The sequence below is a fragment of the Cherax quadricarinatus genome, chromosome 4 (assembly GCF_038502225.1).
Source record: "Cherax quadricarinatus isolate ZL_2023a chromosome 4, ASM3850222v1, whole genome shotgun sequence".
Classification (NCBI taxonomy): Eukaryota; Metazoa; Arthropoda; class Malacostraca; order Decapoda; family Parastacidae; genus Cherax; species Cherax quadricarinatus.
The window spans coordinates 63,727,168-63,743,080 of record NC_091295.1 but is presented as its reverse complement, the minus strand read 5'-3'; the positions used below and the strand labels follow the sequence as shown (position 1 = coordinate 63,743,080).

General features: G+C 36.4%; 1 protein-coding gene across 12 annotated transcripts in view; it reads right to left on the bottom strand.

The window, feature by feature from the left end:
- Positions 1-15,913, bottom strand: part of LOC128684495 (band 7 protein AGAP004871) — a 1,214,601-nt gene that overhangs the window by 67,586 nt on the left and 1,131,102 nt on the right. For all 12 annotated transcript variants that reach the window (XM_053770702.2, XM_070096985.1, XM_053770705.2 and 9 more), the window contains one exon: positions 5,459-5,624. In XM_053770702.2, the coding sequence (XP_053626677.1) occupies positions 5,459-5,624 (166 nt within the window). The remainder of the gene's footprint in view (positions 1-5,458; positions 5,625-15,913) is intronic.

The window sequence follows — 15,913 nt, the reverse complement described above, 5'->3', positions numbered from 1 at the left end:
TAAAATATTGCCATTAATTGTACTATGTTGGTGTCTGTATTTAAGGTAGGACTTTCCCTACAAGTATGTTATTTGATTTCATAATTTTCTAGCTTAATCAGCGGGATGTTGTGGTCTACTGTTGTATCAAAACATTTATTAGATCAATGAAAAGGCCAATGGGATATTTAGTTTGTCTTTACATGAAAAGATTAAGTAAAGCATTTTTATTATTACCTCATTCGTATTTTTTTGTCTGAAGCCAAAAGGGGCAAGAGTTAGGAGTATTATGTTTTGCTATGAATGTGAACATTTGCAGAATTGTTCAGTTAATCATTAGAAAGAATTCGAAACTTTCCTAAATATACATAAGCCAGCAAAAGTCACTCAAGTCAGAAAAAGTGGAGACCCAACGGAAATCAACAACTGCAGACAAATTTCTATGAATGTGAACATGAATGTTCACATTCATAGAAATTTGCCTGCAGTTGTTGATTTCCGTTGGGTCTCCACTTTTTCTGACTTGAGTGACTTTTGCTGGCTTAAGTATGTTTAGGAAAGTTTTGAATTGTTTCTAATGATTAATAGAACCATTCTGCAATGGTAAGTGATAGCACATAAGCAGCGTCCTCCTATATTGGCTTCGTGTCCACTTCTGATTTTTAGCAAATTTAATGTTTAGGAATTAGTTGGGAATATGTACAGAAAGTTTGGTTAACTTTTCAGTAAGGAAGCACCAGGGAGTCTCAGGGAGCCCCAGGGTGTCCCTAACTTTAGGATTAGAGTTCAGATTTTGCTGGCAAGGTTTGATCCTTCAGTCGAAAAGAAGTTTCTAGTGTATTTTCCATTTCAACAATTAGGATGTGAGGGTCATTTGATTTAGTTAGTAAAGGTTCTTTGATCTTAGTGAATTTACTTGAACCCGATGTTTGAAGGTGTTATCATATCTCCTTTTGTTGCTTTGACCCTTCTAGCATAATACAGTATCTGGACTGTTTTATTAACTTGTTCAGTGCTGTCTAATGTTATTTTTTTTTCTTTTTGCAGTTACCTTGGACATTAAGCCTAGTCTGTACTGTTTTTCACTTACACTATTTGTCCATAAATAGGAGGAAGTTGTTAGCCAGTCATGGGCTATTTAGTGTCTCGGTTGTGATGCATTTTGTTTTAAAAGAATAATATTTATTGTGGCTCTTTGATTTTTTTTGTAGGCATGCATGGACATCTTATTAAATTCACGCTGTCAGCGTTACTGATTGCTATGGAAAAAAAATTCGCTTATGTTTTATCACTGAGACTGAATGAAATTTTACTTGTATTAACTGGTAATTTTGATATATTTGTGTCCAAGATGGCTGTATCATCGGTGGTAATGCCTGTTTTTAGATTAGTAATTATATTTTTTATAGATGTATGCAGTTATATACAACTCTTAGGAGACCAGCTACTTGCAAGTCTTATGACTGAATGTAGTTGAAGTTAAATCTTCACCAGTTATTAAGTGATGCTATTTAGTTCATTGTTTATGATTATGTCTTTAAGATTATTACCAAATTTGGCTATATTCGTATGTGGTGATTGAGAGACATATATAAAAACAAGGCTACATGAGGCTAGTATGTTGCTGCCAGCACCGCCACCTGTCAACTTCCCCATCAACTTAGAATGTCTTTGGCTCTGATGATACCAAGCCAAAGAATCTTTCATAAAATACATATTTGCTTAGTAGGCTCACTGGGCCTACTCAGCGAGTATTAGGCGCAGTGAATTTTGATGTCCGCGCACTTGAGGTAAGAGAGTTATTGAACAAATTATGGTGTGTTTCCGTTTTTTTAGGGTCACTCTTCTTTGGTGGGAAATGTAGTAAACAATTTATAGAAATATCAAATGAGAGTTTCAAGTATCAAGAAAATCAACCTAACTGTAATTGCTTTGGTCTTGTTCTCTCTGAATACAAAGAAAATTCCTCGAATTAATTTTCTTTCGAATAAGAAAACCAACTATAAGGCTTATGTCTACAGGAAAGCGGTCAATGTAAAAATTATTTAATTCGACCCTGCACTGAGGGCCCACTTCCTCTCAGCTATGCCCTGGTAACAGTTAAGATAGTTATTAACCAGCTGGGGGTACCGTGATATAACAGTGGGCATAAGAAAGTTAATGGTGAGTGTTAAAGGTCCTGAAGACGTTTAAGTTTATGATGGAGACTTTCCAAGTGATGTGGTGAGAATGTAAACACGAATGGTTGGGTGAATTTGAAGAATAAGATTAATAAGAAACTAGAGCAAAGATGGCAGAACTGGTAAGATTAATAATGATGAAAATGCAATGACAATAATGGCAATGCAATCTGAGTATAACTTAAAGTGATAGTTGTAGAGAAAATGACAATGGTAGCAAAAGTCTCATAATGACAATGAAAAATGAGCAAGACGTAATGTGAGAGTGATAATGCAATGTGATAATGATAATGTATTGGGCAATAATTCTAAGAAGGGATCAGAACAGCAACTACTGTATAAGATAAGCCGCTACATCTTTGAAGATTATGCAAAAACAAGCTATCATTTCCTACTCTATATAACCAAAAATTACACTCACACACACACACACACACACACACACACACACACACACACACACACACACACACACACACACACACACACACACACACACACACATACACACACACACACATACGCACACGTACACACACACACACGCACACACACACATGCACACACACACACACACACACACACACACACACACACACACACACACACACACACACACACACATATATATATATATATATATATATATATATATATATATATATATATATATATATATATATATATATATATATATATATATATATATATATATATATATATATATATATACATGCAATAAAACCACAGTAAATAGGTGATATCACATTATGTAGAACAACCACTGTGAAAAAATGGTGATATTCCAGGCGCTTTCGTGGTTTCTCACATTATCAAGGAACTATTTTTTCACTATTTCTTCATAGTGGTTATTCTGCACATATATATATATATATATATATATATATATATATATATATATATATATATATATATATATAGATATATATATATAGATATATATATATATATATGTATATATACATATGTTTGTATGTATATACATGTAGGCTATGTCATGAAAATATGTTTGTAAATAAAACGCAGTATTGATAAAATATTTAGATACAATGTTTTTCTTCAAGTACACACGTTAACGCTTTCTCAAGTCCGTACTGAAAGAAACTTGTTCAGTGTAGTGAAATATTCCCAAAATATAGACATGGCGCTAAAGTAATTCTACAGTTTGACAGGTGTTTCATTAAAATAAATATCAGTTTGCTTTGTGGTTCAAGAGCATCCATTATTTATATTATGAAAATAATTGTAATTAAATGACATTATGGTGAAAGACTTGTAAAGCGTAAAAAAAATAATATTATCTGATAGTTTAGAATATGGATAATTTCCTCTCTTACTGGAAGTAAAAACCTTAAACTCTAACTGCCAAATTGAAGCTTTTCATTATTTAGCTCTTTATTAGCAGGTCCGCGATGGTGGTGCCTATAATGTATGTCATTACAGTACAATGAAGAGGAGATACAAAATAACATATCGTAATATTATCCTGTAAATTGTAGAGCAACATAAGAACATAATTAGAGAAAAATAATATGTGACAAAACCCTCATGCATCTCTTAGTAATCTGAACAGTTAAAATATAGAACATACAAATCAAGCATAATATCTATAAGTATAAAACAAAAGTAGAATATTCAAGAATTGGCTAAACCAATAACTTGATACATACATACATACATACATATATATATATATATATATATATATATATATATATATATATATATATATATATATATATATATATATATATATATATATATATATATATATATATTCAAACAGCTCCGGGGAGAACCTTGAGTTTTCCCTGAGGTACGTTTATTGTCTTCTCTGAGGAAGAGGGTCCCCAGGCCAGCCATAGAGGTGGTACTTCCCTATATAAATAATATATATATATATATATATATATATATATATATATATATATATATATATATATATATATATATATCGTGCCTAATAGGTAAAACTGGTCAATTAGCAAGAGCTCATTTAAAATTAAGACCTTTCTAAAATTTTCTATTATACGTTTAAAGATATTTTTTTTTTCATTAATGTTAATGTAAAAACTTACAATTTTGCACCAAAGGAATATAAGCGTGTAAAATAAAATTTTAGAAAGGATTTAATTTTAAATGAGTTCTTGCTAATTGACCAGTTTTACCTATTAGGCATGACATATATATATATATATATATATATATATATATATATATATATATATATATATATATATATATATATATATATATATATATATATATATATATATATATATAAACACACACTTAAGGTCACCACTAACAGCCACTTTTTTTAAATGTAATGAAGTTTAGCCATTTCTCTCATGGTTAAACAAGAATCCTATGCATAAAATGTTATTAGAATACATGTAAGTTAAAAGATATTAGTTAAGAGCAGCGAATACTTAATATTACAATTATTTAATAAATCATAAGACACAATTCAATCATCTTAATTATTCTCTGGTCTTTCCAAAATGTCGAAGTGAATTATATTGTAATCGCATTATGTGGTGCCCAGAAACGAATCTAAAATATAATTCCTTACTAATTAAACTTTGCTGTTACGAGTGATTATGTAACAATATAAATAACCACTTCACCAGTGGTCTAATGTATTTGTCATTCTGGCATTGCATAAAAAGTACACTTTTCTTGTTAATTTGGATTAGAAATATAATTTTTGGGAGTTGTGTTATTATAGTATGAATGGAACATGGGGCATTAACAAATGTATAATAACTGTACAAACATGAAAGACAGCCAGGGTGGGGTGAGCATCGGACTGAGTAAGATATTAATGCAGAAAGCATGGGAATAATGCTGAGAGCTTGGGAATAATGCTGCAAGAGTCTCATATATAGGAAGCAATGCTGGTAAACCATTTTTTAATCTGTTATTATTATATATCATTAAAATATATGATTTCCCACCAGTTACGATGTTCATTTGCTGAAGCTTCCCACGATGCAACAATAAACAATTTCTATACTTAAATAATGAGAAAGACGGGGTTGACTGATGGTTGAGCGGTAGATTTATCCAATAATACATCTAAATAACCAGTGCTGAAGGCGTATTGTACTAGAAAAGCAAAAGTCGGAAATCCACCTCCTGTAATCTTAAGTAAATTTTGAAGTAAACTCGCTATTCTTCTTATGGCCATACTAAACAAAAAGCATAAAGTGGAGTGATGTTTCATGATATGAGACAGAGAGTAGCATGTAAAAGACTCGTAGGAGTTGGCTCACCTGGAGTGCTGCTGGAGACTCAGAGATGACCTCCGCAGCTTCTTTGAGAGCTCTGGAGGCACGCTGTTCACCTTCAGCAGCAATCACCTTGGCTCGAGCTTCTCGCGCAGCCTCAGCTTCTGCTGCCATGGCACGTTGCAGCTGAACTGGCAAACGGACATCCTTGCTGTAAGGTTACAAAAGCTATAATGCTCAGAAATACAAGAAAAATAACAAATACAATACAGTGATCATTAACAAAGTATCATGATTACATTAATAATAATGATACAAACTTATGCTGTGGGAGAAATTTTATTTATAACAAAGTATGACTAATCAGCTGTGTGTAAATAAAACTTCATTCTATTTGATCATGCAATGGAACCGCTTCATACTCGTACGCTGGAATATGACAGTCTTTTCTAGACTTTACATAACAACACGCTTATGTTTGTTCAGACAATGTACTGTCTTTCTTATATACAGTGAGTTACAGTTATTACAAGGAATATTATAGGAACAGTCTTTCCAAAGAAATGATTAGCAAAGACACTGCCATGTTTGTTGGGATTAGAAAAGGATAAATGAAAGATTATATTCAATTTCTGTGTTATACTTTGGTGAAATTGAACTACCACTTGCATCGTATTTTTCCTGGTATTACTTCTGAGCTTAAACAAATTAATATTGGTATTACATAAAACTGCTTACATAAATCAATCAGGATAGCCTAATGCCTTATATTATTGGAAGAAAATATTTCTTTTTTTTTTACTCTCAATAAATGGGATTATAAATTTCCAGTGTTGTTTGAGGGAGACTAGACGCAGTGTTCTTTATAAACCTGAGTGGCAAGAAGGCTAAAGAAATTATATAAATAGCTGAATGTGTCGGTTGTTCATAAAATGTTAATTATAATTGGCTAATTTGTAATGATTAAAATATCTAAAATGCGAAGAATAGCTGGTATTAATTCATTATGATTCAACAAATGTCAAGTCTCCCAAATCATAATCCGAAAAGGTGAAAATGCCATGTAACTGCCAATACCAAATCATGGCAACTAGCCATATAGTACGAAATTCAAAATATTCTATATATGTAAGTTGGAAATGAATAGGGAAAAGGGTTCCCCATGCTATAACATTGTTCCTGTGTTGAACAATCACCTTCAAAAGAAAAAATAGATTAGGAGTTCTACAATCGTAATAGATTCTGAATGCTGTAGTGCGATATGTCATTTGAGTCATATTATGCACACACGCACACACACACACTGATGAAGAGGCGGGGCCAGGAGCTATGAATCGACCCCTGCAACCACAATTAGGTAAGTACATTTATTTAAGTACACACGTATTATTCAACTGTCTGAACAACATTGGTATAGTTAAAGAGTAAAAATGCTAGCTTCAGGTATAGGCTATACAAACATGTGTGTGGGAATGGCTGGATATGAGAAAGAACCTGCTTCAGACCTACTGGCCTGAAGCAGGTTCTTATGTTCTTCAAAAATTATTTTTTTTTATTGAGTAGGGAAGACCCATAGAAAATCAAAACGTTCCCCACGAGGAACCTACGACCAATACTTCGCCTGAGGATCGACCTACCTGCACTGAAATATTAATTATTGAAAGTAAATAGGCTATTAATGATGGACAGTTGTCATTGTAGTTAACTATAATACCGTTCCTTTGGTCTCGTGGTGAGGAAAATATTGAATTTTCCATGTAAAAATTTATATATGATATATTTATTTTTTGTGTATGATACATGACTTTCATATTTATAAATCTTTCTCAGTAAGTATTGAAGTGCAATAATGAGTAATAATATTGAGTAATAATATTTCCCAATTACATATCGTTAAAGTGAATTTCTTAGAGACAATAATAAGTATTAATAATTTATGTCTATGAAATAGCATCACGTCAAGTGTATCAAATCTGGGAAGAGAGAGAGTAAGGTCACAATTAGTGGCTTCTGATGCAGACACGGCACATATGTGCAGTAAGTGAAATCTTAATGAAAACCTCGAAGCTCAGTAGTTCAGCAGTGGACATGCTACGTCCTTCTCCATCCTTTTGTTCATTCACTTTCATTACTTCATTAGGATTTATTTTGAGAATGAGAACAGATGAAACACGAAAGCTTCCAGGGCTGTGGCCGTGCATGAAAACTTGTCGCAGAAGTGGTCTGTAACATCTTTCTCTGCCTCCAGTCTCCTTGCTGGCACAACAATACTCTCATTCCCCTTTTCACTACTTCGTCTTTCATAGACCCATCTGCTAATAAATCCACTCCCAAATATCTGAACACATTCACTTCCTCCATATTCCCTCCAGTCTGATATCTAATTTTTCATTGCCTAAATTTGCTGTTACCTTCTTCATTTGCTCTCTCTTCACTAGATTTTTAGCACTGTATCGAACCCTAGTCATTTCATTATATGTAATAACTCAGACCTTTGAGTGAACATTGAGACATGTGTCATTCCCATGATGAGGGTTGACACATGCCTCAACGTTCACGAACAAAGGTTTGAGTTATCCCATATAATGAAATGACTTAGGTACCGATACATAGTGCAAAAAACCTAGTGAATCTTAATCGTTAGTGGAACTTCTTACAAGGATAGTGATTTAACATAAAGTTCATTTAAACTAAAATGTGGCATCACATGTGAAAAGTGTCACATAGATCCAGTAGTCACGAGTAGTTTTTTTCTGTCACCGTCATACGTCTGGCAGCGTTACCCACCCGGGGACCCACATAGGCCTCACTGTACCAACATACAACCCACCACATACCACACTAAACAAACCTTAGAATGGAAATCATGTACTTGACTTGTGCTTTGTGTGAGGATTAGGAAATGTACCCGATCTGGAAAAGTGCTTGTGCTGTTATACATCATAAATGTAAAGTAGTAAGTCACAGTATTAAACTACACTTCACATACTCAGTATCAGACATCCCTCAAATACCTTACCGCCATGCTCCTCTGTCTCCCTTCCTCACGCAGAGCAGAAAGGTACCTAAATTGCAAGTAGGATAAATAAATAATAATAATAAATAATATCTTTATTTCTACAAGTACATGTGCATGGTATACAAGCCTATCTGACGTCAATGACATACTACTATACAGAAAGCCGCTTGTTATGCAGAGCATTGCAGGCAAATTAAGTCAGTTTTGTCCCAGGATGCGACCCACACAAGTCGACTAACACCCAGGTACCCATTTTACTGCTGGGGAACATAGACAACCGGTGTAAAGAAACACGCCCAATGTTTCTACCCTCTCCGAGAATCGAACCTGGACCCCTCGCCGTGTGAAGCGAGAGCTTTAGCCACCAGGCAGGATTGCATGCAGGAATACTTGTGGGACATATGATAAGGTTCTTGGGAAAAAATCCAGGCTCACTTGCAACCTATGCTTTTCAAAGCACCATATCTCTTATGCAAGAATAAACACACTTTCAAAAAATGGCATTCAGATAACAAGGTGTTTCTGAATCTGCAATAAGGATATGGGACCTTGGACAGTTTTCAGGAAAGTACTCAGGAGGGTTAAAGGAATGTAAAGAGGAACTTAGCCAACCTTTGGCTAATCTTTTCAACATATCACTACAAACTAGCATAGTGCCTGATAAATGGAAAATGGCAAATGTAATACCTATTTACAAGGTGGGTGACAGGTCCTTTGCTTCGAACAATAGACCAATTAGCCTTACCTCCATAGTGGGAAAATTTATGGAATCAATAATTTCCGAAGCAAATCGTAGCCATCTTGAAAGGCATAAATTAACTAATGAATCTCAGCACGGTTTTACAAAGGGGCGTTCCTGTCTTACGAATTTACTAACTTTCTTCATTAAGGTATTTGAGGAAGTAGATCATGGTATCGAATATGATATTGTGTATATGGACTTCAGTAAGGCTTTCGATAGAGTTCCACATCAGAGGCTATTGCGGAATAGGAGGAGAAATTTTTTCCTGAGTAGAAGCATGGTTGACAAATAGGCAGCAGAGAGTTTGTATAAATGGGGAGAAATCAGAACGGAGGCATGTCACAAGCGGTGTTCCACAGGAGTCAGTGCTGAGCCCCTTATTGTTCACAATCTACATAAACGACATAGATGAGGGAATATAGCAACACAGGCAGATTTGCTGATGACACCAGGACACTCCAGGATGATATGAATAGACTGATGCAGTGGTCGGAGAAGTGGCAGATGCAGTTTAATATAGACAAATGCAAAGTTCTAAATACTGGACAGGAAAATAACCATGCCACATATAAACTAAATAATGTAGATCTTATTATTACGGATTGCGAAAAGGATTTAGGAGCTCTAGTTAGCAGTAATCTAAAACAAAGACAACAGTGCATTAGTGTTCGCAATAAAGCTAACAGAATCCTTGGCTTCATAGCAAGAAGTATAAATAATAGAAGTCCTCAGGTTGTTCTTCAACTCTATACAATTTTGGTTAGGCCTCATTTAGATTATGCTGCACAGTTTTGATCGCCATATTACAGAATGGATATAAATGCACTGGAAAACGTACAAAGGAGGGTGACAAAGTTGATCCCATGTATCAGAAATCTTACCTGAATTTGCACTCTCTAGAAAGGCGTAGAATTAGGGAGGATATGACTGAGGTGTATAAATGGAAAACAGGAATTAATAAAGGGGATGTAAATAGCGTGCTAAAAATATCTAACATAGACAGGACTCGCAGCAATAGCTTTAAACTGGAAAAATTCAGATTCAGGAAGGATATAGAAAAGCACTGGTTTGGTAATAGAGTTGTGGGTGAGTAAAACAAACTCCCGAGTACCGTCATAGACGCTAAGACGTTGTGTAGCTTTAAAAATAGGTTGGATAAATACATGAGTGGGTGTGGGTGGGTGTGAGTTGGACCTGACTAGCTTGTGCTAATAGGTCAGATGCAGTGTTCCTTCCTCAAGTGACGTGTCTGACTTCACTAGGTCAAGGCATTGGCTTAAGCCGGTGGGAGAATTGGATCTGCCTCGCATAGGCCAGTAGGCCTGTTGCAGTGTTCCTTCTTTCTTATGTTCTTATGTAATAAACAAGAAAAGAAAGAAGCCCTCTTGGTTAGTCTGCCCTAGATATATAGAACATGAGTGGAAGGGAGAGGAGCAAATGTTAAAATACAAAATGCCCATATTGTAACAGATGACTCGGAAATATATAGAGACCCATTGAGAAAAGTACATAAAACCAAAACATCAGCCAGCTCAGTCCCCATCCTAGTGCTGATCCAGGCTCAGTTAAAGACTCTACCACAACCACCACTACAACCCTAATAGAATAGTTACCATTACACAAACCCACAGCCTCCATTACAGATGTAGTAGTGAAGGTGATTCTAGCCAAAAAGAACCAAAATGGTACAAATTCTATGCTTGGGGCATCTGTAAACATGGAATATCTGGAAAAACAAATGGGACGTGCAACTTTGAGCACCCCAAAAAATGCCCGACCTCCTGTCCAAAGGAGTGTGTCGCTCTATCTGTTGTAAGCTCTTCCACCCTGAAATGTGCCATTTATCAGTCCCTTTTAAAATGGACTAGGGGGTACAGACCCCAAAAATCTAACCATAGTAGTTACGATGATCCCACTCTAAGGGATATTTTTTTTAGTGTGAGGAAACGAAAAAAAAAAAAGGAAAGAAATAACCAAAATATTCCACACCACCTTGGAGGCTTGTTGGACTGGAGGCACAGCCAATGGCTTCCCCCTCCAGAACCGCAAGTACTGATGCCAACAACAAAATCCCCCCAACAAACAGGCAATATGACTTCATTTGTATTATTGAATATACAAGGCTTTAATAAGCTATCCACCAATGTTTGCAGCCTTCACAGAGACCCACACAAAAGACCACTTTGACAGCGAAATGTGGATAACAGGGTACAACTTATTTAGATGCGACAGATAAAAACAGGCAACAATGGGTGGAGAGTTTCGCCTATATGCCAAAGAATCGCTCATTTGCAGAGTTACTGAACACAATAAATGATGTAGTTGAAATTTTAACAATAAAAATCGAGAACCAAAACCTAGTCATTGTGGTTGTATATAGGCCACAACATGCAGCCACCCAGCAGTTCATGAAACAGTTACTGGAAATCGATTACTGTCTGGAAAACGTTCCAGCCCCAGCATCAAACATCTTGCTGCTTGGTGATTTCAGTCTAAGGCATACAAAATGAAAGAATGTAGCAAATAATGTTGTAGCAGAGACAATCCCTGGGGGGAGCTCATGTGATAAGTCACACACACATGAGTTGCTGAACCTAAGCAATAAATACACCCTAGGCCAACAGAGTGGAACCAACAAGACTGTGACGGCGGCGATCTATGACATGATGGTGGAGAAGTACCAGGATGTATGCAAGATTGTTAATTCCAGTTTGGAGGTACGGATGCAGGATGTATCCAAGTACTACACTTGGGTAAAGTTAAGGAATGTGCCCTTTGAGGTGGATGATGATGATATACGAGCGGCGTTTGAGGTGTATGACATTATACATCTAGCAACAATGGGACGATGGAATGAGGGTATGTATGCTGGCATATGTGAGGGCCCTTTTACCCTTAAAATGACTCTACGAAGAGCCATACCGTCCTATGTGGTGTTGAGTGATTTCTGGATGCATATGTGGGACAGAGGCATACATGTAGGCTGTGCAGGGCCTATGAGCATATGTCTGCGCACTGCCCTAAACGATCCGTACCTGAGAATCGTGGTGCAGAAAAGGGAGTGGAAAAGGTTGGTGAAGTGATAAATCAGACTCCAGGACGGAAATCTGAAACTGTGAAATGGTGGAGGGTCAATTGGAAGAGTGTGTAACTTTACCGGAGGTTACACTGGTCATTGAGGTCATGAGGCGGGTTCAGGGGACTTGGGTCCCGGTATGTCAGATGCAATACACTGTGTTACAAGGTTTACAGGATGACCATACTGAGCAAGTAAGTCTGCATAATGTAAAGGATGGAGGATCTGTGGAGGAGGGCAGGATGTGTGAAGTAGGTAATGAGGGTAGCAGGCAAGAGATGTCACTGAGGGTATGTGAGATGGAGGTTGAGGTGCACAAGGAGGAGGGTGTCAATGAGGACATGCGCATGACAGATGAGTCTCGTAAGAGAGAGGCTGGTACATCTGACAGTGATGATGTGTTAACACTGGCCCAGAGACCAGGTAAAAAATCATTGGTGGTTGTGTCAAGAAAAGTTACGGGGAAGGGGGGGGGGGAAGGAGCAGGGAAAAGGTGAGGCTAGAAAAGAAGATAGTGGAAAGTATAGTGAGCAGAGACGTAAGTAAAAACAAGGGCTAAGGTCGAAAGGTAAGCCCACGATAGCCTATTTAAGTGTTTAACATTAAACGTTAATGGCCTAAGGGCCGACGTGAAACGAAGATGGTTTCATGAATTTTTGAGGACATACAGCATCGAGGTTATATTTCTACAAGAGCATAATTGTAAGTATGGTCGAGAATTGTTAGTGAATGGGTATCATGTGTTTGCAGGGTATCCGGGGAAGAATAAGGGAGGTGTAGCTATTCTAATATCGCAGGCCAGTCCTTTTGAAATTTTACATTGGGAAGAAGGGGGACACGGGAGAGTAGTGAGGGTGGAAGGGACCTGGGGTGGAGAGAGGGTGTGTTTTGTGAGTGTTTATATGCCGACAGATAGTAATAGGCGCAAAAAAGAGGAGTTTGTTAGGGATACCTTAATTTATCATATGGGGAGGGGGGGGGGGTTGCCGGTATATGCATTGTTAGGAGGGGATTGGAATAGTGTGATTCGTAGGAAAGATGTTGAGCCGAGGGGTGCAGGGTGTGTTTTGCGGGTTCTGAGGGTAGTTTTGGGGGAGCAGGTTTGGTGGACGTTGTCGAGGGGTGGAGGGTGGAGCACACACACACATATATATATATATATATATGTGTGTGTGTGTGTGTGTGTGTGTGTGTGTGTGTGTGTGTGTGTGTCTCACTGAGGATAATGGTGGCTAAAATGGAGGTTATGGATGTCGTGTTTTCAGATCATAGTGTGGTGGTGGTAGGCGTGGGGTGGGGGGGATTACCGAGGCGTTGTCCGGGTTACTGGAAACCTAATGTGAGTTTGCTAGAGGAAAAGGGGGATGGTGATGGTTTTGTTGATTGGTGAAAGCAAGCATGGTCTAATGAGAGAAGGGGAGGCGATATACTAGGATGGTGGGAGAAGTACGCTACACCTGGAATATGTGACTTTTATGTAAAGAAGGATAGGGAGGTAATTCATTATTACCCTTAATAATTAAAACATCTAGAAAAGGCAATGAGTTATTTTCTTCAAATTCAACATAGATGTTTTAATTATTAAGAGTAATAATGAATTCAAATTTAAAATTTACAGAAAACCTACAAATAACTATTCCTATGTCCACTATTATTCTTCCCATCAAGATAGAGTTAAACTGTCTGTTTTTTTTCATCAATTTTTTGAGAGCTTTACGAATTTGTAGTCCAGAGTTCATAGATGAGGAAATATTCACAATTTATGAAATAGGTAATGATTTAAAATACCCAAGAAATGTAATTGATAAATCTTTTAAAGTTGCTAGAAATACTTTTTACAATCCAAAAAGGGACAACCAGCCTTATTCAACTAAAAATATGTTGGTTCTCCCTTACCATGAAAACTTGGTTGATATGCCTTCTCTTCTTAAGACTTTTAATATTAAAGTTGTATTCAAAAATCTTGATACAGTAAAAAAAACTTTTGATAAAGAATTCACCCCAAAATGCTGATGGGTGAGTCTATAAGATTCCTTATTTTTTTGGTTAGGTTCAGAATGATTTTTGCGAAATTATTGCATACACAAATTTTCGCTTGTCTTATATGGCAAGGTGAGCGTTGCTATTTAAACCAAAATCGCAAGTTTTACGTATTCGGCACGACATATATATAATAAAAACTAATTCGTAAGCTAATAACAAGTTACACAGATGTTAATGATGCCTGGTGCAAAAAATAGAACTGTATGCATGCCAACTTTTCATATTGCACCAGTAACAGAAATTAGGATCAAAACTAAAACTCAGGGCTGAGTGACCAAAGAGATACTTGACAATATTGAATTTAGAGATCAATTGCTGAATTAAGTCAAACATTCAAGATGGCTGCTGCACTCCATAAATTCCACGGGGTAAGAAACAAACTGGATAAGGCAACTTAGGCAAGTTCTTATATTTCTAGTAATGAATATAAATATAATCCACAAAACTACTCTTAAAGAAAAGGTAAACCGATAATGGCAAATAGTTTTAATGTAGTGAGTAACGAGAAATTCATCTCAACAGTGACTTCAATGAAATATCCATCAGGCAAACTGATAGTACGCGCGATGTTTACCTGCTGAGGCCTTTGTCTAGCTCTTATATGGTATGGTATTTTTTCTGACAATAAAAAAAAAGGAAACTGAAAGACAGGCTTTAAATTATCAAAACTAAGATGATAAAATTTATCTTTAGCCTTCATCGATGAGCGCATAAATACCTAAATCGGTGGATAGAGTAAATCAACTAAAACTCAACCATGTATTCAAAATTGCTAACACCCATTGTCTAGAATATCTTTCTGCAAATTTTTGTTAAGCTTAAGCTTAGGAACCAAATACTGTACGGTATCAGGGTGAGTAAACAATTTTGTAGGGCTCATAGTAGGTGACCAGGGCTCAAACACCCATTAAACAGTGATAAACGAATAGCATGGGTTGTCTGATCATGTTTTCACCCAGGAAAATACTAGCGATATTCCTGAAATAATAGATTATGTAGAACAGGATAATAAGCTATGTACGATTGCGGTAACTAGTGACATGGTTCTCAAACAAATAGAGAAACTAAAACCTAACAAATCCCCAGGTCCTGATGAACTGTTCGCAAGGGTGTTAAAAGAATGTAAAGAGGAACTTAGCATACCTTTGGCTAATCTTTTTAACATATCACTACAAATTGACATAGTGCCTGATAAGTGGAAAATGGCAAATGTAATTCCTATTTACAAGGCAGGTGACAGGTCCTTGGCTTCAAACTATAGACCAATAAGCCTTACCTCCATAGTGAGAAAATTTATGGAATCAATAATTGCCGAAGCAATTCGTAGCCATCTTGACAGGCACAGATTGATTAATAAATCTCAACACGATTTTACAAAGGGGCGTTCATGTTTTACGAATTTACTAACTTTTTTCACTAAGGTGTTTGAGGAGGTAGATCATGGTAATGAATATGATATTGTGTATATGGACTTCAGTAAGGCTTTCGATAGAGTTCCACACCAGAGGCTATTGAGGAAACTTAAGGCACACGGAATAGGAGGAGAAATTTTTTCCTGGGTAGAGGCATGGCTGACAAATAGACAGCAGAGAGTTTGCATAAATGGGGAGAAATCAGAAT